General features: G+C 38.0%; 1 protein-coding gene across 4 annotated transcripts in view; it reads left to right on the top strand.

Annotated features, from left to right (window-relative positions):
- The window catches only part of fam214a.S (family with sequence similarity 214 member A S homeolog), a 40150-nt gene extending 19275 nt beyond the window's left edge, over positions 1-20875 (top strand). For all 4 annotated transcript variants that reach the window (XM_018255442.2, XM_018255445.2, XM_018255447.2 and 1 more), the window contains 9 exons: positions 6594-6719; positions 7678-9106; positions 11215-11331; positions 11991-12070; positions 13071-13179; positions 13643-13801; positions 16229-16297; positions 17685-17872; positions 20322-20875. In XM_018255442.2, the coding sequence (XP_018110931.1) occupies positions 6594-6719; positions 7678-9106; positions 11215-11331; positions 11991-12070; positions 13071-13179; positions 13643-13801; positions 16229-16297; positions 17685-17872; positions 20322-20475 (2431 nt within the window). In that variant the 3' untranslated portion in view covers positions 20476-20875. The remainder of the gene's footprint in view (positions 1-6593; positions 6720-7677; positions 9107-11214; positions 11332-11990; positions 12071-13070; positions 13180-13642; positions 13802-16228; positions 16298-17684; positions 17873-20321) is intronic.
- The last annotated feature ends 2204 nt before the right edge of the window (positions 20876-23079 follow it).

Raw genomic sequence — 23079 nt, 5'->3', positions numbered from 1 at the left:
TATAATGGGGTAAAATTCAAGCTTTCTGACAATTTTCAGAAATTTGATAAAAACCGTTATGTTCAGCATTGCTTTGCAGTTTGGCAGTTTGCAGTAGAAACACTTATTTACCCATATTGGATTCGTCAGAATGTGTACTTTCTGAAAATATATGGTTTTCTGGGGTCTTTGTACTGTTAGGGGGGTCTAATGTCGCATAATACACACACCAGGTGCTTATATTGCAGCAGCCAGCGCGTCAGCTGTGAAAATGTATATACACTATTGTCATTTGGGGGTCTCTGTGCGCCACATAGTTTGGTATATCTATGCATATTGGGCATCAAAGTGTTCAGTAGACCCCTGGCGTTCATATTTAGGATGTTTTATGCTGATAAGTTACGAAATGTGGGGCATATAATGGGGTAAAATTCAAGCTTTGTGACGATTTTCAGAAATTTGATAAAAACGGTTACGTTCAGCATTGATTTGCAGTCTGGCAGTTTGCAGTAGAAACACTTATTTACCCATATTGGATTCGTCAGAATGTGTACTTTCTGAAAATATATGGTTTTCTGGGGTCTCTGTACTTTTAGGGGGGTCTAATGTCGCATAATACACACACCAGGTGCTCATATTGCAGCAGCCAGCGCGTCAGCCGTGAAAATGTATATACACTATTGTCATTTGGGGGTCTCTGTGCGCCACATAGTTTAGTATATCTATGCAAATTGGGCATCAAAGTGTTCAGTAGACCCCTGGCGTTCATATTTAGGATGTTTTATGCTGATACGTTACGAAATGTGTGGCATATAATGGGGTAAAATTCAAGCTTTCTGACAATTTTCAGAAATTTGATAAAAACCGTTATGTTCAGCATTGCTTTGCAGTTTGGCAGTTTGCAGTAGAAACACTTATTTACCCATATTGGATTCGTCAGAATGTGTACTTTCTGAAAATATATGGTTTTCTGGGGTCTCTGTACTGTTAGGGGGGTCTAATGTCGCATAATACACACACCAGGTGCTTATATTGCAGCTGCCAGTGCGTCAGCCGTGAAAATGTATATACACTATTGTCATTTGGGGGTCTCTGTGCGCCACATAGTTTGGTATATCTATGCATACTGGGCATCAAAGTGTTCAGTAGACCCCTGGCGTTCATATTTGGGATGTTTTATGCTGATAAGTTACGAAATGTGGGGCATATAATGGGGTAAAATTCAAGCTTTGTGACGATTTTCAGAAATTTGATAAAAACCGTTACGTTCAGCATTGCTTTGCAGTTTGGCAGTTTGCAGTAGGAACACATATTTACCCATATTGGATTCGTCAGAATGTGTACTTTCTGAAAATATATGGTTTTCTGGGGTCTCTGTACTGTTAGGGGGGTCTAATGTCGCATATTACACACACCAGGTGCTCATATTGCAGCAGCCAGCGCGCGTCAGCCGTGAAAATGTATATACACTATTGTCATTTGGTGGTCTCTGTGCGCCACATAGTTTGGTATATCTATGCATATTGGGCATCAAAGTGTTTAGTAGACCCCTGGCGTTCATATTTAGGATGTTTTATGCTGATAAGTTACGAAATGTGGGGCATATAATGGGGTAAAATTCAAGCTTTGTGACGATTTTCAGAAATTTGATAAAAACCGTTATGTTCAGCATTGCTTTTCAGTTTGGCAGTTTGCAGTAGAAACACTTATTTACCCATATTGGATTCGTCAGAATCTGTACTTTCTGAAAATATATGGTTTTCTGGGGTCTCTGTACTGTTAGGTGGTCTAATGTCGCATAATACACACACCGAGTGGTTATATTGCAGCAGCCAGCGCGTCAGCCGTGAAAATGTCTATACATATTGTCATTTGGGGGTCTCTGTGCGCCACATAGTTTGGTATATCTATGCATATTGGGCATCAAACTGTTTAGTAGACCCCTATGTTTATATTTAGGATGCTTTATGCTGGTAATGATACATGGACAATACGATGCTGGAAAGTTGAAGCTTTGAGGCAATTTCCAGATATTTCACCAAAACCGCCAAATTTGGCAAAGCCTTGCGACTCAGTAGTTTGGAGCAGAAAGGCATGGGTACCCATTTTAGATTCCGTAGAATGTGTACTTTCCAAAAATATATGGGTTTGGGGGGTAAACATATATTTCTGTGTTTTTACCCCGCAAAAATGCAGTCAATGTGTTGATTTTTCATTAGCTGAAGTTACCCACGGGACTGTTTGTATGCGCTAACTTCATTTTGGGGCCTCTAAATGCCAGATACTTTGGTAAACTTATGAACAATGGCCACCAAAATGTTCAGAGGAACCCTGGCAATCATATTTAGGGTGCTTTTTCTTAGTACGTAATGACACATGGGTGATATGGTGCTGGGAAGTTGAAGCTTTGAGGCAATTTTCAGATATTTCACCAAAACCGGCAACTTTGGGAAAGCCTTGCGACTCGGTAGTTTGGAGCAATAAGGCATGGGTACCCATTTTAGATTCTGTAGAATGTGTACTTTCCAAAAATGTATGGGTTTGGGGGGTAAACATATATTTCTGTGTTTTTACCCCACAAAAATGCAGTCAATGTGTTGATCTTTCATTAGCTGAAGTTACCCACAGGACTATTTGTATGCGCTAACTTCATTTTGGGGCCTCTAAATGCCAGATACTTTGGTAAACCTATGAACAATGGCCACCAAACTGTTCGGAGGAACCCTGGCAATCATATTTAGGGTGCTTTTTCTTGGTGCATAACGATACATGGGTGATATGGTGCTGGGAAGTTGAAGCTTTGAGGCAATTTTCATATATTTCACCAAAACCGACAAATGTGGGAAAGCCTTGCGACTCAGTAGTTTGGAGCAGAAAGGCATGGGTACCCATTTTAGATTCTGTAGAATGTGTACTTTCCAAAAATGTATGGGTTTGGGGGGTAAACATATATTTCTGTGTTTTTACCCCACAAAAATGCAGTCAATGTGTTGATTTTTCATTAGCTGAAGTTACCCACGGGACTGTTTGTATGCGCTAACTTCATTTTGGGGCCTCTAAATGCCAGATACTTTGGTAAACTTATGAACAATGGCCACCAAAATGTTCAGAGGAACCCTGGCAATCATATTTAGGGTGCTTTTTCTTAGTACGTAATGACACATGGGTGATATGGTGCTGGGAAGTTGAAGCTTTGAGGCAATTTTCAGATATTTCACCAAAACCGACAACTTTGGGAAAGCCTTGCGACTCAGTAGTTTGGAGCAGAAAGGCATGGGTACCCATTTTAGATTCGGTAGAATGTGTACTTTCCAAAAATATATGGGTTTTGGGGGGTAAACATATATTTCTGTGTTTTTACCCCACAAAAATGCAGTCAATGTGTTGATCTTTCATTAGCTGAAGTTACCCACGGGACTGTTTGTATGCGCTAACTTCATTTTGGGGCCTCTAAATGCCAGATACTTTGGTAAACTTATGAACAATGACCACCAAAATGTTCAGAGGAACCCTGGCAATCATATTTAGGGTGCTTTTTCTTAGTACGTAATGACACATGGGTGATATGGTGCTGGGAAGTTGAAGCTTTGAGGCAATTTTCAGATATTTCACCAAAACCGACAACTTTGGGAAAGCCTTGCGACTCAGTAGTTTGGAGCAGAAAGGCATGGGTACCCATTTTAGATTCAGTAGAATGTGTACTTTCCAAAAATATATGGGTTTGGGGGGTAAACATATATTTCTGTGTTTTTACCCCACAAAAATGCAGTCAATGTGTTGATTTTTCATTAGATGAAGTTACCCACAGGACTATTTGTATACGCTAACTTCATTTTGAGGCCTCTAAATGCCAGATACTTTGGTAAACCTATGAACAATGGCCACCAAATTGTTTGGAGGAACCCTGGCAATCATATTTAGGGTGCTTTTTCTTGGTGCGTAACGATACATGGGTGATATGGTGCTGGGAAGTTGAAGCTTTGAGGCAATTTTCAGATATTTCACCAAAACCGACAATTTTGGGAAAGCCTTGCGACTCAGTAGTTTGGAGCAGAAAGGCATGGGTACCCATTTTAGATTCGGTAGAATGTGTACTTTCCAAAAATATATGGGTTTTGGGGGTAAACATATATTTCTGTGTTTTTACCCCACAAAAATGCAGTCAATGTGTTGATCTTTCATTAGCTGAAGTTACCCACGGGACTGTTTGTATGCGCTAACTTCATTTTGGGGCCTCTAAATGCCAGATACTTTGGTAAACTTATGAACAATGACCACCAAAATGTTCAGAGGAACCCTGGCAATCATATTTAGGGTGCTTTTTCTTAGTACGTAATGATACATGGGCGATATGGTGCTGGGAAGTTGAAGGTTTGAGGCAATTTTCAGATATTTCACCAAAACCGACAATTTTGGGAAAGCCTTGCGACTCAGTAGTTTGGAGCAGAAAGGCATGGGTACCCATTTTAGATTCAGTAGAATGTGTACTTTCCAAAAATATATGGGTTTGGGGGGTAAACATATATTTCTGTGTTTTTACCCCACAAAAAATGCAGTCAATGTGTTGATTTCTCAGTAGCTGAAGTAAAGTCCTGATCAATTTGGATGTGCTAACTTCATATTGGTGTCTCTAAATGCCAGATACTTTGGTAAACCTATGCATAATGGGTATCAAACTGTTCAGTGGACCCCTGGCAATCATATTTCAGGTGCTTTTTCTTGGTACCTAATATAGTTTGGGATATGCGGAGCAGCAAAATAAAACCTTTGAAATGATTTTTCAGAATTTTGAATTTTTTTTTGAAAAACCGCTATTTTCAGACAAGCTTTTATGTTTGGTAGTTGGGAGTAGAGAGACATAGTTACCCATTTTGTAATCGGCAGAATGTGTACTTTTCAAAAATGTATGGTTTTCTGGGGTAAACCTACGGTTTCAGGATTTTTTGCCTTGGAATCTAAAGCATGCCGTTTTCTGCCTTAGTGCTTTCAAAATTCGGTAATATACTGCCGGGAGTTTTTGCTGTACAGAAATCCTAAATCTCCCTAAAACTATACATATCTGGTATTGGCACGTTCGAGAGACATAAGGCTTTCCAAATCAGTTGGATTTTCATCCCTAAAATGAAATATTTTTCTGGTATAAATTGATATACGATGAAAAATGGTAATTTTTCATTTTTTTTTGGTATTTAGCACTATAAATTTTTTTGCACAGGTGGAAATACATGAAAACTCCGGCAGATTTAGAAAGCTCAGTTTCTACCGAAAAAAACAATGTATAGTTTTCCTAGGTAAACTATAGGTTTCCCCTCAGAAAATGCCCCTAAAGTGAGAGAGCACAAAATGTTTCAAAAACGGCTGGCATTTCGCGTAACCAAAATGTGAAATTCTGCTGGCACTTAAAGGGTTAATTATCATCATGCCCAAGGCACTTTAATTATTAAAGAGAAAAAGCAAATTTGTAAAAAAAAAAAAAACAAAAAAAAAAACAAACTAAAACTTGCTTGTTTAAATAAGATACAATAGGGAATTACATTGTTGTATTTCAGAGTTTTCTGAACAGTAACACCAAGAAATGAAAGTGTTTTGAAGTAATGATATTATAATGTGCTGTTGTGCTGCACTATAACTGGTATACTATAGTTTATGTAAACAAGCTGCTGTGAAGCCACATGGGCAGCCATTCAAAGCTAAACAAGGAGAAAAGGCAAGGGATACACAGCAGATAACAGATAAGTTCTTAAGAATTCCATTGTATACTACAGAGCTTATCTGGTATCTACTGTGTATCCTTTTCTCAAATGGCTGCCCCCATGCCCCCATGGCTAAACAGCAGCTTGTTTTGGATAATATATGTCATATGATCACAGTGAACTTTATTTGTGGCACTGCAACATTTTAGGTGGCAGACCCTGATGTTGTTACTTGGCTAAATGTAGTCAAACAATATAAATAAACATATGGGCGCCTTTGGTCTACATCATACTAAAAGTTTTTGTTGGGTTTAATAGCAACGTAGTTTTAAAATGTCAGTTAGTGAGCAGATTTGCATTAACTCATACAATCCTGTATCGCATTTTACACATCAGACAGGGATGATCTATGCAAAGCTCTAGATATACTTTTAAAAGGTAACATTCCTTTTTAGTCCAAATTAAAATAAAGTAACCTATATTATTAATCACTGCCTACATGACAAGGGTGACTTTTTTTAAAATAGCTATATATATATACACTTTAAAGTGATTCAGCAGGCAGGACCTCTAGTTGGTAGCACATCTGGTCTTCTCACACTGGTGCTGTGAGTTGAAGCTGGAAAGATTAGTTAATTTTCTGTTACTACTAGTTTCACCTTATTACATATGGATACTCAAGTATCATTCCCACATAAAATGAAAAATGTTTTTTTCCCCAATATAGTTGCTTAAGTGCACATTGGATGGCTTCATCTGCCCTGCAAGATTCTAGTTTTTTTTTTTTATCAAAGTACATTAAGCAAGAAACCCGGAAGTGCACTGCAAACAAAATTAGGTTATAGGCTAGGTTAAAAGTCTGTCTGCTGTGTGTTTTGCTGTCTTACAGTTTGATTTATTTCTTACTTTTACACTTTTTAGAAGCGGAGATCGGTTCATAGAAGAAAAGACTTTACTGTTGGCCATCCGTTCCTTTGTTTTCTTCTCTCAGCTGAGCGCCTGGCTTAGTGTGTCCCATGGAGCTGTGCCACGCAACATTCTCTATCGGTAAGCTGATAACTCTGTTCTAAGCATATGTGTTGTACGTGAATGCATATGAGAAACAAGTGTTTGTCAAGTTTTGATTCCAATTCGTAAAAATTGCTTTTATTAGTGTTTTGTGTCGCTCAACATTGTTTGGTTTACAATGACATCATACCATACCACTGATTCATCTATCCATTACCTTTTCAGGCTTCTGAAAGTCTCATAACCCACCAGCATTTTAGTTGCTATGTTCCTATCAGGGGAACATCAGAATTCTGGTGTTATAATACAACATAGTAACATTTAAATCCATTTTAGCGTAATATTGACCATGATATTCTCAGACAATGTGAAATTGATCTTCATTTTCTATTTTTTTTGTGTTTTTTGAATTATTTAGCCTATTGTTCAACAGCTGTGCCTTCAATTACAGACTGGAAAATTAGGAGAGGGCCTAAATGGAAAGAAGTAATAAAAAGTAACAATAACGATGCAATTGTATTCACATTGATTCGGTTTTTTGGTAACAACCAGATAGCATTTTAAAAAGCAAACTGAAAAGAGGCAGAAGAGGAAGGATAATAATTGAAAAAAAAAAAACCTCCAAAAAATAAAAAGTGCTTAAAGTTGCTAAAATTGTGCCATTTTTTATAAATGTATGACCATAGCTGCAGACTTTAACTGGATCTTCTTCTTTTTTTTTTTTAAGCTAGCATTACTATTTCACTGGTGAAGATTTTATTTTTGTGGGGAGAAGTTGGGTTGGATTAAAGACAAAGATTGGGAGAGGAGTATTATAGTGCCTAATTTTCACCTGTGCAAAATCTGTTTCTGCTCTGGTACTGGGTCAGTAAATGAGCCCTAATATTTTAACACATTTCCTGCAGTGCACCAATTCCATCTTAGAAAACCCTCTAGAGTAAGGAATAATCTTTGTTAAAATGTATTTTTACATTGCCTGTCAAATCTCTTTTTACAGTGTGAGTGCAGCTGATGGAGAGCTCAAATTGAATTTTTCCCATTCTCCAACTGAACATGTGTTCCCTGTACCCAACGTATCGCACAATGTGGCCTTGAAAGTTAGCGTGCAGTCTTTACCAAGACAATCCAGTTATCCAGATTTGAACTGCAGCATTCACAGCAATCTTGGCTTTTATGAAAAGAAAATCGTACCACGTGAGCACTGTGTTACCCTGCCACGCAATTCCCAGGATAATGGTCTGTATAGTGCTCCTGTTTCTCAGCATGCATTCACCAAGCAGGCATGGAGTGCTGGACCCGAAGGCTTAATGCATGCAAGGACAAATGTAAGCATGGATTTTACTCTGCCTGTTCGGAACTCCAAGCTGCTTTCTACTGTTGATAACAGATACAATGTAGGAACAACACCATCAAAAGTTCAGTGTTTCAACATGTCTGGTAACTGTAAGGCAGCACCACAAGAACCATCTGTTAGAAATTTTAAATCATTTTCTTTGGTTGGTGTGCCATGCAGCCCCCAAGATAGCCAAACAGTGGAGACCAATCCCTTGATAGGATCTTTAATTCAAGAACGTCAGGAGGTCATAGCAAGGATTGCACAGCATCTGTTACAGTGTGATCAAGCATCCTCACAAATAAACAGCCATTCTATAGTACATGAATTGAGCTCCATTAATGCCAAGATTTTCAAGAACTCATCTGAAGATGAACAATCACAAAAGAAAAACAAAGATATCCTCCCCATATGTACATCTACTTTAGATTTGTCTCTAACCACAGATATCCCAAAAAGTAACCCTAAAAAAGCACCTGATACCCCCATAAATTCCTCACGGCCCATTCCTGAATTTCATACCTCACCAAAGCCACAAGCCAGACGGAAACTTATCCTTTTTGAATCCAATGAACATGTCTGCAACACATTTCAATCTTCTGGCCAGTCAGCAGTTCCATTGTCTAGTAATGAAAATATACATAAAGTACCAGAAAAAAGGGACATTAAACAGAGTGAAAAGGACGAAATATCTGCCAGGACTGGTAATCAAATATCGAACTCCAGCAATACAAATTACAGATTTCACACCAACACACAACGTGTTCCAGAGGATAAGAGTTGCACTGAATCTCATAAACAACAGAAAGATAACTCCAAAATTTGCTCAACAAAAGTAGGCTATGGGAATGAGCAAGCACAAGAGACTAAATGCAGAGAGACCAGAAAATCTGACCACAGCAGTCAGCTCCTTAGCATTGAAAATTGTATTAAAGATAGAGATAATATCCAATCCAAAGAACCCCAGGATAAACTGAAAATTGCACATGATGAAAATGAGGACCCAACAAATTGCGACTGCTGCAAACAAGGGCAGAGGAAGTGTAATGGGAACTGTGTACGAAAATGTGAAAGGCTGAAGAACACAGAACAAGTATGTATTTACACTGGGAATGTTAAATAAGGTTCGACTTAGCTCCTGGTTTTCCTGTGATATGTATGGTGTTCATTATTGCTTTCTGGCTCTGATGTACAGAATTTGATGGAGAATCTTTGATTTCCAAGATCAAAGTTTGGCAACCCTTTGTGATGCAGCTGCTGCAGCTCACAGATGCTCTGCTATATCCTCACAGGCTGGTAGGGGAAGGAAAGGAGGGAAGCAGGGAGATTTAGTTTGCAAATGTGTGTTTGATGCACAGATTTTGAGTTATTGGACAAATAGAGGGTTGTGACATTTGTATTCTTTGAATTTCTAAATTTTGTTTGCATTGCTAGTATTCACACAATTTCCTCTACATAGTACTGCACAGAATGATCTACAACATTCAGAAGGTTACAATTTATCTTATGCAAATTTATTCATATGTAACAATGGTATCGCTTCCTGTAAATCATTTAGGGGTACCTCCCTATTGAAATATTTGATATTAGAAGTCAACAAGAAATGGTATGACCATTATAAAAGCATAAGGCAAAAGGCTTGCGGAGTTGTACTTTTATATGTTCATAGAACTTCTCCTTGACTACTAATAATCTTATATTTTGCAGTGGGGGTACATTATTTCATATATTATGCTACAGCTGTGAAATGAGTCTAGTTGAATACAATTCTATCCCACAAATAAAATACTTATAAACATTCAGAGTTTCCTACAGGTTGTAATTTACAGGCTAACAACAACTAGAGTTCCATACATATGAAAATATCAAGTATCAGTTCAGTAGGATCAGTTCATGGGCTTGTAGGTGTAAGAAGGGAAATCTTGTACCAGATAATTTCAGTTTAACTTGGTGCAATTTAAAAAAGTTCTTCATGGTCATCCTACTTTAATACTCGGTAGATGAAAGACCTCCAAAAGCATTCACCCTTAATCTCGCCCCTACTGGAATTTGAACAGGACTGTTCCCATCCATAAGCTTTGCCCTTCCCGGGGCAGCAATTTTAAAAACTTTGCCTTAATATTAATGCAAATATCTTTTTTTAATCTTTTATTGCTAAACATATGTATTCAAAATATCCCTCTGTGTCACCGATTTTGGCATAAGTGAAAAATGCATGTTGCTGGCAGTGACAGGGTTTTTTTGTTTTTTTTATAGCGCGTAAGTTCCCAAGTGAGCATTTTCAGGCTCAAAACTGCCATGGCAGTGATACCCAGAGAAGCACTGAGATGAACATTTATCAAGGGTTGAATTTTGAATTCATGTGAGTTTTTTAAACTTCCATGAACTCGACCAATCGAAAATTATTATAAAAATCTAATTTTTTAAACTCGGGTGAATATGATCAACCCGAAAACTCGAATTTGAATTGAATTTTAAAAACTTGATTTGAGTTTTTGAAAAACTTGAATGTCAGGAAGGCTGCAAACCACTCTAAATTGATCCCTGGGCGTCTCCAATCGACTTAAACAGCAATTCAGCAGGTTTTAGGTGGCGAATAGTTGAATTCAAGTTCTTAAAGGGGCAGTGTATAATAAATCTCGAAAATCAAATTATATTTTTTTTTTAAAAAACCCAAATTGAATTTGAATAACTCTCTAGTCGAATTTGACAGTTTTTGAGTGTTCCTCTACTGTCAGTAGTAATACTGAGACACCTCTATGGATTTGCATAGGAATGTGTTAATGTTGCTTAAACCTTGCAAGTCTTGCTCAGATTTCATACTGTCTAGCTATCTGGGCATGTATGGAGGTCTCTATATGTAGACCATCCTCGTGGATTGTAGTTGACCTGTCTAGATCCAGTTCTCATCTGCTGCATTGACCTGGTCGGTGCGTGCATTTTGCATCAGCAGATGAGGAAGTGAATCAGAGTCACAGCTGTGATCATACAGGCTGTAAAAACCAATGAACGGCCAGAACATGAAATGTGGCCGTGTATGGCCGGTTCTATGGTATTCTATTATATTTAAATGCATATGAAACGCTTTTAATTGTTGCGGTGTTACTGCTTCTTTAAATAAAATTTTGTGACATTTTATAGAAACAGACTAATAGTTAATACTTATTAGATAACAACATCTTGTTTTCTGGCCTTTTGCAGAAACAAATACAACTACGACACTCTAATACATGGAAAAAGCAGACTTTTCGGTCTCTAGATGGGATCTCAACCAAGGCCTTTCACCCCCGCACTGGATTACCTCTACTCTCAAGTCCTGTAAGTTGGATAAAAATAGTTGCTTTGACATACTGTACATATTTTTTCCCTAAAGCTAAATAAAAACAGATAGTTCATCAGTTTATAAAGTTATCTCTGCCACCTCTCCCCCATGGAAAAAGGCTGGCAGTCCATTATGTAATATGTTAGCCCAATATGTAATATGTTAGCTCTATATGACTGGCTGTGGCTATGTCTAGAGTTGCACTGTGATATATTTGGGCTCAAGTCATCCACTACAGTCCAAGCTTTCTTGAAGGCACCCAAAAACCTTTAAAAAATGCAAGTAGTTGCTGCATGGTAGGGATGAGTCAGCAGCCACATTGCATCAGCTAGCAAAAATATTCTACTTTAGCTGACAGAACTGAACGTGGGTTGGCAAGCTGTCCCTTGAAATAGTTGCACTGCAGATTTTCTCATCTATTGTATGTGGGTGTCCTTGCTACAGCATAATACATAAAGAATACTTCACCACACATTTCTATGGTTGTGCTCTTTCAAAACTCCATATGTTTCTACCCATTTCTATAATAAACTGGGTGTATTTTACTTTTTAACATTTTGTTTCTGTAACAACCACATCCTTATTCACAATGTATTCTAGATGTTCACTCGTACAAGAATTTTACCAGATGTGAGCATCTTGTTATTTTGCCTAGGTTCCACAAAGAAAAATACAGTCAGGGTATTTTGATCTGGACACTTCATTACTGAAACTTAAAGGTTTATCCACAAAGAGGTATTTATTTCTTTGTCAGATGTTTGTCAAATGATTTAACTGTGTTGTTCTGTGAAAAAAAAAATCATTTTCACAGAAGAACAGGCAGGCCAGGATTTGTGGAAAGGCCACAAAGACCCAGGCCTAGGGCGGAAGAATTTAAGGGGAGCGGCATGCCATCCAACCACACCCTTATTGGTACGGAATCACTGGTAGATACAATTGTTTTTCATATTTCCTGTGCACCAATAGTGATGGGCGAATTCATTTGCGGCGTCAAAAAATTGTCTTACTTAAAATAAGTTTTACCTGCAACTTACTTGCAGATTTCAAAGTAAAACTCCCAAACTTGGCTGCCCTTTTATTAGACACCAGTCGGTCACCTGACTATAGCTGGAAAGGGTGGGAGCTACAACATGCTACTGGCCACTGCTCCTGTATAAACTATAACAAACAAGGGAAAGTTGTGCTCACCACTCATTTTTTAGAAATTCTATATAAAACTAGGTTATAGTCTCACCTTCTGACATATTGAAGTTAGAACTAGTTCATGAACATCTTTTGGGCAAGGCCCTCGTCGCCTTTTGTATCGGTTATTCGTTATTATATATGTAATTCTGTATGTTCTTTGTATAAACCCATTTATTTTATAACGCTGGGAAAATGTTGGCGCTTTAAAAAGACATTAATAAGAGTAATAATAATGAACACGAATACATTCTACATATCTACCAACAGAAGCTTCTAGTATGTGATTTACCGTATCAACCTCATCAAAAGTGTACAGTTGTTTAGCGAAAAATTTATTTTTTGCATAAGTATATACCTTTTTAACTGATCTTTGGATCATTTTGTGAATGATGAGAAATTGTTAATATTAATTTTTAGAAGTGAGGTTTTAATTGCCTAGTATACTATGAATTACAGATCTTTTGAATCAAACTGTTGTGCCATTGCAGGAGGCTGTCTATCCTTATAGACTGAGAGTACATAATAAACCTGTATGCTTTACCATTAACAGACAACATGCATGTAGATTCACGGATGAAGAGACAGAGGCCAGAAACAAACAAAAGCTCAGTTCCAGTGCACCACCTGCCCCGTGCCTCAGCCTACTGGGGAACTTTGAGGTATTTATTCATTGATAAAGTTCTCAATGTTATATGTAATTGGAAGAAAGATAATTTGTAAATAATATATTAAATATACTGTTTTTTATGGGCATTGTTTCTTTTTTGTTCTATGTAAGAAATCAAAGTCATTGGCTGTCACTGTAGTTCAGTTATACTGCTCATAAGACTCCACCATAAGCCATAGGAGCTTAAGAGGTTAACCGAAGCTGCTCCGAGCACATTTATTCATGTCTGTGTTTCACCTTTTTTTACATGACCTATATTTACTTATATTTAGAAATATATACAGTGCAGCCTGTGTGTCCTTGCAAGTGTTTGTTTTTGGATATACAGAGGCTGCAATGCAGGGGAACGCTCTTTGTTAACTGATAAGTTGTCCTACAAAGTTGTGTGCCACTGTGTCTCTTTATTGGCTCAAAGAAAACATATAAATATTGATTCATCTCTGTGTCCTTTCCAGGAATCTGTCCTGAATTATCGCTTTGAGCCACTGGGTGTAGTTGAGGGTTTTACAGCAGAAGTTGGGGCAAGTGGAATCTTCTGTCCTACGCACACGACCCTGCCTGTTAAAGTGTCTTTCTATAGTGTTTCAGATGACAATGCTCCCTCTCCATACATGGTAAGGCTCTCACAATCAGCTGAAAATGACTATAAATACAGGTATGGGATCCGTTATCCTGAAACCCGTTATCCAGAAAGCTCTGGAATGGCTGTCTCCCATAAACTCCATTATAATCAGATAATCCAAATTTAAAGAAATGATTTCCCTTTTCTCTTTAGTAATAAAAACAGTACCTTGTACTTGATCCAAACTAAGATATAATTAATCCTTATTGGAAGCAAAACCAGCTTATTGGGTTTATTAAATATTTAAATGCTTTTTTGGTAGACTTAATCTATGAAAGATCCGTTATCCAGAAAACCCCAGTTCCCAAGCATTCTGGAATACAGGTCCCATACCTAGCTAAAATCTTTATTTGGGTATTCTGATATTGGCTTAAGGCTAATAAGTAAAGCCAGCAGTTGGCATAAGCATGCTTGTCAGCCATTTGCACCTGCTTAATGTATCAATCACCCCTTGTCTAACTTTGTACTCACTGTACAGAATTATGTGAAGTCTCTGTGGACTTTATAAACTGGTATGTGCTGGTAATATACAGAGTAAAAATTAAGTTATTAATACAGCACTGTTTATGTTCAGAGAAAATGGCATGCATTTGTATATTTATGGATTTCTTTATTTAAATAGCACTATGAATGCAAATACATTATTATTTATTTTGCAATAAAATGTGTTCTGTAATGCCAGTTATATCTTTGCATCATTCAATATGGGGTAATGATTATTTTTATATAAATTCTTTGGGTAAATTCAGGCTGTGTAATATAAATTCACTTCAATTATAAACTAAATTAACAGTGTAGCCAGTGTCGGACTGGCCCGGCGGGACACCGGGAAAAAACCAGACCCCCTCTACATATAAAAATTTAGAGAAAAAAAGTTTTTGGTGATGCGCATCGCCGCTCGCGCATGCGCACGAGAAGCGCCATTCGCGCATGTGCACGAGAAGCGCCGCTCACGCATGGCGGCATTCCAGCGGCCGAACTCGGTGCGGCGCAGTAGGGGGGCGGGGGGCCCTGGACCAGCAGTCCCGGTGGGCCTCGGGCCCCCCAGTCCGACCCTGAGTGTAGCTTAGTTAACTTTAAAGGAGAAGGAAACCCCCTGGGCTCAAAAACCCTCCCCCCTCCCCTGTGTTGCTTCCCCTCCCTCCTCCCCCCGGCCTACCTGTCCCGCTGGGCAAATGCCCCTAACTTGTTACTGACCCCTCTGCGCAGGTCCAGTCCACGGAGTTCACAGTCGCCATCTTCTTCCACGCGATCTTCCTGCTTTGACTGGCTTTTTTGGTGCATGCGCAGTAGGAGCATTTCGCCGGTACGGATCTACTGCGCATGCGCCAAAAGTCACGAAGTTTTCCGATTTCACTCCGTGACTTCCTAGTTTGACCAGCGTTTTTGGCGCATGCGCAGTAGGAGCATTTCGCCGGTACAGATCTACTGCGCATGCGCCAAAAGTCACGGAGTGAAATCGGAAAACTTCGTGACTTTTGGCGCATGCGCAGTAGATCCGTACCGGCGAAATGCTCCTACTGCGCATGCGCCAAAAACGCCGGTCAAAGCAGGAAGAAGATCGCGTGGAAGAAGACGGCGCCTGTGAAGTCCGTGGACTGGACCTGCGCAGAGGGGTAAGTAACAAGTTAGGGGCATTTGCCAGTGGGACAGGTAGGCCAGGGGGGAGGAGGTTGGGGGAGCAACACAGGGGAGGGGGAGGGTTTTTGCGCCCAGGGGGTTTCCTTCTCCTTTAACTATAAAATTAGCTCTCATGCAAAACAGATAACTAAATAATACATTATAGTACATAAATAATAAAACATTGAGCCATTTTAAAGATATGGTACGTATTTTAACTCCAGATTCTTGAATTAACACTGCTGATGTCTTCTTTCTCTATAAGCAGACATAAGGCATGTCTCCACTGTAGACAAATCCTTCAACTACTGTAGTAATCTGGCATCTGATTTAATGGTAGCCAATGGGTGAACCTCCACAATATCCAACTAATCAGCCTATGGACCAATCACAACACTGCAACACTGGCCACATGCTCAGACCAAGCCTAATTTTTATTATTTCAGTTGAAATTCAAAAAGAGCTACGGCTCCTCTTCACTGTCCCATCTGCTCATGCACCAGCTGACATAGTGTATCAACTGACTGTTTAGAAGGACAATCTGTTAAAATGGCCCCCAGTCTGGTATATCTGTTGAGCTGGTCAGAATGCATGGTAGAAATAAAGAAAACCTTAGCATGTATGACACTCCAAAACCTAGTAAACCCATAGCCCAGCCCTGATAATGCTTTGTCTCCTGAGGGACTCCCCATTAAAGAAAATGCTGTCCCCAAGGGTTAAAATTCAAAGTCCTGGTATTAATAATTATGTGTTGTATGCCAATAAATGATCCTTATATGTATCTGTTTCTTGTTGTTAGGGTAATATTGCACTGGAGTCTCTTGGTAAGAGAGGTTATCGCATACCTCCTTTTGGAACCATACAAGTGGTGGGTACACTTCTTTCTGCATTACAGATTTGTCAATTTGTGCATAATGTTTTACACAATAAAGTTATGTAAACAAACTGGTAAAAAAAACCTGTGAAAATAATATAAGGTACTTTATACTCTTAATTGACATTAAAATTATACTCCACCTTAGCTTAAAGATAATGGGATCAAGGGAAAGAAAACATTGTAATGTTAGAATCCATGCAAATTTACTCCAGATTTTTATTACTTTTCTTAATTGTTAGGAAAATACTGAATCATTAATTTTTGGTTGAAATTGTGCTGTTCAGTTTTTTCCCAAAGCTTTTTAGATCTGTCTAAATTTGAATCCTGTAGTGATTCAGCTAAATCCTAGATTCATTCATCGTTACTAATTGCTTCCTGTGTATTAGGCTTACAGATAAGGAGGTGATTAGCGATCAGTAACAAGAAGGCGGGTTCTAGTGGAAACTGACACTTCTCTTTGGTTTCACTATTCAGCATACAGTAGATATAAATTATTCTGCATAGAGAACGATATTTTATTTATTAATGTGTTCATTGTTTACATTGCAGTTCTCCCATGTCCAAATTAAAACTGTAAATCATTTTCCTGATGAAATGTCTCCAAAATATTTGAATACCCTTGTTTTGTTCAGCAAGAAAACCATGCGGCTGCTATAAAATCTAAATACGGTCTTCAAAAATATTATAGTAACTTTACCCAATTGAGTGCTCAATGTTTGTAACAACATAACCAAATACAGATGGTAATGGACAATGTGGGCAGGAAAGACAGGAATGTACCACTGACAAGAGAACGTGGGTGGTGTGAAATTGACATTTAGAAGATCTTTGTCCGATGTGGCCATCTATGTGCTGGGCCACTGTAGGCTGATCCAATCATTTTGTACTCTGTACTTTGTACTTTTGTACTTTGTCCAACAACTGGATTGCAATGAAGGCCAATACAGACTGTTGGGTGAGCACTGCATCAACATGCAAAGTTGCCAAATTGATACCTGCCTGATTTTCATGCAGATATCTGTTGAGTAGGAAGTCATGGAGAGCCCTACATGAGCGGATATGATGCCAACTCTAAAGGGGCAATGGCTATCTTAAATCTGCAATGTATAGCCAGCTTTAATTAAAAGTTGTGCTTTTATAGAAAATTTTACTTTTTTTCTGATATGATTCTATTCTGATTATTCTGATATATACTGGATTCTGCTCATTTACCATTGGTCCTGAAAGTTCTCCCTACAAGTTACATTTTCTCTAGACCAATTTAAAATGTTTCTGTATATGTCATTGCCACGGGCCACAGGAAGCTCGGTTAGAGGGATTTTATTCTGCTGTTTCCTTTGTTGAAGTAGTAAAATCGTTTAAATTGTTTTCTTCTCAGACCTTATTTAATCCAAACAAAACTGTGGTGAAGATGTTTGTAGTGAAATATGACCTGAGAGACATGCCAGCCAATCATCAGACATTCCTGCGGCAGAGGACATTTTCTGTTCCTGTAAGGCGAGAAACCAAGCGAGCAGTCGGTCTGAAGATTGAAGACAGGACATTACGCTACCTCATTCACCTGAGGTATTTTGCCTCCTTTTTTTAATTGTAAATATAGGGAAAATACAGTTTTTGCGTTTGTACTGGGGCCCATAAAGCCCCAGATTCAAACCTAGGACCTCAGCACTGCAATGCAGCAATGCCCACCACCCAAGCATTTCTTTAGTGTTGTTTTTATGCTTAAACATTGTACAAAACCCATGAAAGATTACCCTAAGATTTGAGGAAAACACACATTAAGCAGCAGATTTCTTGGTGTGGGCATTACAGTTTAGGTACATTTGTTCTCACTACATCCTAATTTGTAATACATGTAAAGATCTCAATTCAGGTTGAGTGATTGGGTTTTGTTCAATTTAATCTAATATTATATTATTTCCATTACAGGACAGATAAATTGTTGTGCTAGTAGTGTACTGCCATTACTTCGAGACACAGGTCTTTCTTAGGAAAATGGGATGTGTCTATGTACTATAGTAGGCTTTTTTCCATTAGGGCAACAGTAAGCCCACAAGTACCCCTGGAGCTGCATCTATCACTCGATACAGGGAGGAGATCCTCTGTATGTTGATCTCATCATATAAAAATGGGATGGAGCATGTGATGATAAAGTGAACTATAGTCATTATATACCAAAATAAGAGAAATAGGATTATGTGATACTTGCTGATAAAAATCATATCCCTTGCAATTAGCCTGAATGCATTTAGCTTTTTTATTTATGATATACCAGTAATTGTTAGATCTACTACAGGTTGTGGGTTATAGTTGCATGCACACTTTTTTTCTCTAATGGGCAGATTAGAGTTTTCTTATGGCCAAAACTGTCAAATTCGACTAGGGAATTGTTAAAAAAAAAAAAAAAAACTCAAATCGAATTTTAATTCAAATTTGATTTTCGAGATTTATCATACTCTGGCCCTTTAAGAACTCTAATTTGACGATTCACCACCTAAAAGCTGCCGAAAATGCTGTTGTAGTCAATGGGAGACGTCCTGGGATCAATTTGGAGTTGTTTGCAGCCTTTCTGACAAGTTTTTTTCAGAAAAAAAATAAGAGTTTTTAAAACTCAAACCAAATTTTAAAACTCGAATCGAGTTTTCGGGCCGATCCTATTCACCCGAGTTTTGAAAATTTCTATTTTTTCGATTGGACAAATTTCTAGTTCATGGGCGTTTATGGGAGTTTAAAAAAAACTCCCATGAATTTGAAATTCGACCCTTGATAAATCTGCCCCTAAGAGTCTAATATTTTCTTAGGCCATTTCACTTTATTGTTAAGGAATTGTAAGGTTTCTTAACGATAAAGTTATGTATATGTTATTGCCATAGGCCACAAGAAGCTAGGCTAGAGGGATTTTATGCTGACTTTTATTCAACAGTAGGTTATTTTCATAATAAAGAAACATCAATTGCAATTTTATAATGAATTGTGAGGTTAATGAAGAAGGTCTGTGTGTAAGATGTAAGCAGTATATTACATAGAGTTTTAGATGACCGTAAAGGCTAATGGAGAGAGAATATTTAAAGTTAATAACGTCAATGATCCTTTAAAGAGGTAGTCTCTCTAATTCAGTAAATGAATACATATATATTAGACACAAAGCCATTATTAAGGGTTTAAAGGAATACAAGAATTAAGCTTTTAATGTCCCAACTAGATGGACTGTTTTTTTCGTTTATGAAGCAATGCATCGCTTAATAGCTGTACATTATATTTTATATTTATTTTTTTAGCAATAATATCAGAAAGAGAATAGTGTCAGTGTATCCAGTGTATAACAGCAGTTGTCAGAGCTGCACAAATGCACACTTGTGTTTATGGTTTATAGTTTGTTATGCCATTCATGAACTGCCATTTAGATCCCTTTTAGAAAATCTAATATTTTATTTGTTTGGGTTACCATATTAACCAGATGCCATGCAAAGCTTTCTCTATTCTAAGACGTCAAAACTCTGTCCCTAACCAGAAAACAGAGCTAATATTGGAATTCAAAGAATATTGAATTAATTCTAGGGTTTATACACATAGAGCATATAGTCACCTAGTTGGGTTATTTCATTTGCTCTATTTGGATTATGAAGTCTCTTTCCAGGCTATGAGCAGACTTTCAAGACTGTTCATGCTGTTATTTTACCTGCAAGTTTCTTGTTTATCCACTTTTGACTGGCAACTCCCTGATGATGCCATGAATCTCCTTATCCTGTTGGCCATATACCATTTACTTACTTCTCATTATAACGCTACTGGACAGCTTTAAGAGGAGATTAATGTATTGATAATGAATCACAACATAATGGAGGTCTGCTGAGAATCCGCAATTAAAAAAGGCAGGGTGAATTATACAACAGGAAAATAATTATACATTTACCACTTGTATTTCTGTGAGTTCTAATTCATTTTAGTGCTCATTTAAGAATATACACTGTACTCTAAAAGTGAGATTATTTATCGTACTTTATTCTACTTTTAGGTTCCAGAGTTCCAAGTCTGGTAAGATCTACCTCCACAGTGACGTGCGACTTCTCTTCTCCAGAAAGTCAATGGAAGTTGACAGCGGTGCAGCATATGAGTTGAAATCTTACATAGAAACTCCAACAAACCCTCAGTATTCACCCAGATGCTGATGGAACGGCAGAAGAGAGAATCTTTTGGCTCTAGAATAAAACTCGCTTGATTATAAGGTGCAGAGAGAAGCTGAGACTGTGGCCTGAAGGAAAGTAACTCGTGCAACAATGGACCAGCTCCAGATATTTTCTTAAATGAACTTCCCTGTATTTAATGTAGACTGGAAATAAAAAGTGCTAATCCATTTTTTTCTACTATTTAATACCACTTGATTGGTTGTGCTGCATTATCAATTCTTCCTGTTAGTTTAGTGTTTACACATTTTATTTTCTTTATTTAATATTTAATGTTTCATTTACTGCGCAAGTGATTGTTTGCCTCGGTGTTCTAATGTAGCACAACACCTATGTAAAAATTATACAATGTATTTTTGACAATAATATTAAAATCTAAAATATATTCAAGTCTCTTATCAGGTGTGCCTGTATTTCACACGATTGCCAGAATGCCACAACTAACTTTATAACAGTCAAAATAGAAAAAAGCCGCTCCAAAACTCACTCCGCATGTTGCACTCCTCAAAATAGCTCTACTTGCATCCCGGGTGCTCAGCCACCAGCGCTCCAACTGTACATAGACCCCATTCAAAGCATAAAAAAGGCGGCACTCTGGATAAAAAGAGAGGTGGTTTATTACAACGGATTACAGACCAGTATCACCTAACGCATTTCGGGAGGAACTTCCTTAATCATAGGCTTATAAATTCTCAGATGTTAAGGAAAGATCCAGAAAAGATAGTTTGTTTCAATACACACGTGTAGAGCTGAATCGTCAGATATACGGGAAGAAACAATAGAATTCTACCTGTATCTGACGATTGAGCACTAACAATGGCCGATGTTTGAGTCACTCCAAAGGCACCCAATCAAAATTTTCCGTCCAGCCCGATCAACGAGTCGACCGTTATCCAAGTCCGATATTGGACGGCTCTCTTCCCACCATACAGGCACCGAATATCGTACGAAAATTCGCTTTGTACGATATTATCTGTGCGTCTATAACCACCTTAACTTCCTTAAATAGGCCATACAACAGCGACCTCTACTGGCTGGTATACATTTTACAAAGTTGTGTATATGTTTGGTCACAATGTAGAAAACACAATTTATTAGTATACACATTAAAAACAAATTAAAGCAGTTAAATACAAAATCTCAATATATATAGCTTGATTTGTTAAGCTGAAAAGTGCCTAGAAGGGACTTTTAGTAACTTCACATTTTCTAGAGTGCGGGGAGATCCAACCTTTTTATGCTTTGAATGGGAACTAACTTTTTAACACTTAGGGGCACTTTATCAAGGGTCGAATTTCGAGGGTTAATAGACCCTCGAATTTAAATCCTTCGAATATCGAATTCAAAGGATTTAGCGCAAATGCTTCGATCGAACGATCAAAGTAAAAATCGTTTGATTGAACGATAAAATCCTTCGAATCGAACGATTTTAAGCGATCGATCGAAGGATTTTTATTCGATCAAAAAAATGTTGGAAAAGTGCTGGGGAAGGTCCCCATAGGCTAACATTGAATCTCGGTAGGTTTAAAGTGGCGAAGTATGAAGTCGAAGTATTTTGTAAAGAGACATTACTTTGACTATCAAATGGTCGAATAATCGAACGATTTTTACTTTGAATCATTCTATTTGATCGAATTTGACCCATTCGATGGTCGAAGTACCCAAAAAAATACTTTGAAATCCGAATTTTTTATCATTCGAATCCTTCACTCGAGCTTAGTAAATGTGCCCCTTAACCTTCATAAGAGGTGAACATGTACTTCTATAAGTTTGCATCAAGTCCATAAATAGGTTTTTATTCCACTATAACTATACAAGTTTGAAAAGTATTTCTGCATTAAGATCAACTTGCAGTATGCTGTGGAAAAGCCGATTCAGACATTACCGCCCTGCTGAGGAGTTTCTGTACTTGTTACTGCATTCACTGGACATTGACCGGAAGTCAAGGATTCTGCTGGCAAATCCAGGTCCCACTTTGTTCTTCTTAAAGGAGAACTAAAGCTTAACCAAAGAAGTAGGCTTGAAATGTTGTACATTATGTTTTGGGGTTTTCTGTTCCAGCCCAAGGCAACCACAACCCTTTAGCAATAAAGATATGTGCCTCCAAAGATGCCCCAGTAGCTCCTCTTTTCTGCTGATTCACTGCACATGCTCTGTGCTGCAGTCACTTACTGAGCTTAGGGACCAACTCACAATATACAGTACACATAGAATATAAATGTCACAATATAAGGCTGATTAGTAATTAATACAGGTAATTACTACATAGCAGCACAGAAACCAGATTAATTAGCATCATAATTTAATAATCAGCCCTTTAATACCAGTTTATATTACAGATCAACCTCCTTTTCTGCTTGATTATTTGCAACGACCCCTAAGCTTAGCTTCTCAACAGCTGCTCAGAGCCCACTGAGCATGTGAGTGTCACAGACACTTTCCAAGATGGTGACCCCCTGTGACAAGTTTGAAGTCCTGGATCATTGCTGCTATTGACAAGCTGAAACTTTAGGCTGGTGCAATGAGTTCAGTGTCTAAAATATGGCATTTTTAACCATATTCATTTTTAGAGTTTAGTTCTCCATTAAA

This window comes from Xenopus laevis, chromosome 3S, assembly GCF_017654675.1.
Source record: "Xenopus laevis strain J_2021 chromosome 3S, Xenopus_laevis_v10.1, whole genome shotgun sequence".
Lineage (NCBI taxonomy): Eukaryota > Metazoa > Chordata > Amphibia > Anura > Pipidae > Xenopus > Xenopus laevis.
The sequence above is the reverse complement of the archived record's forward strand: the minus strand, read 5'-3'. Positions and strand labels throughout refer to the sequence as shown.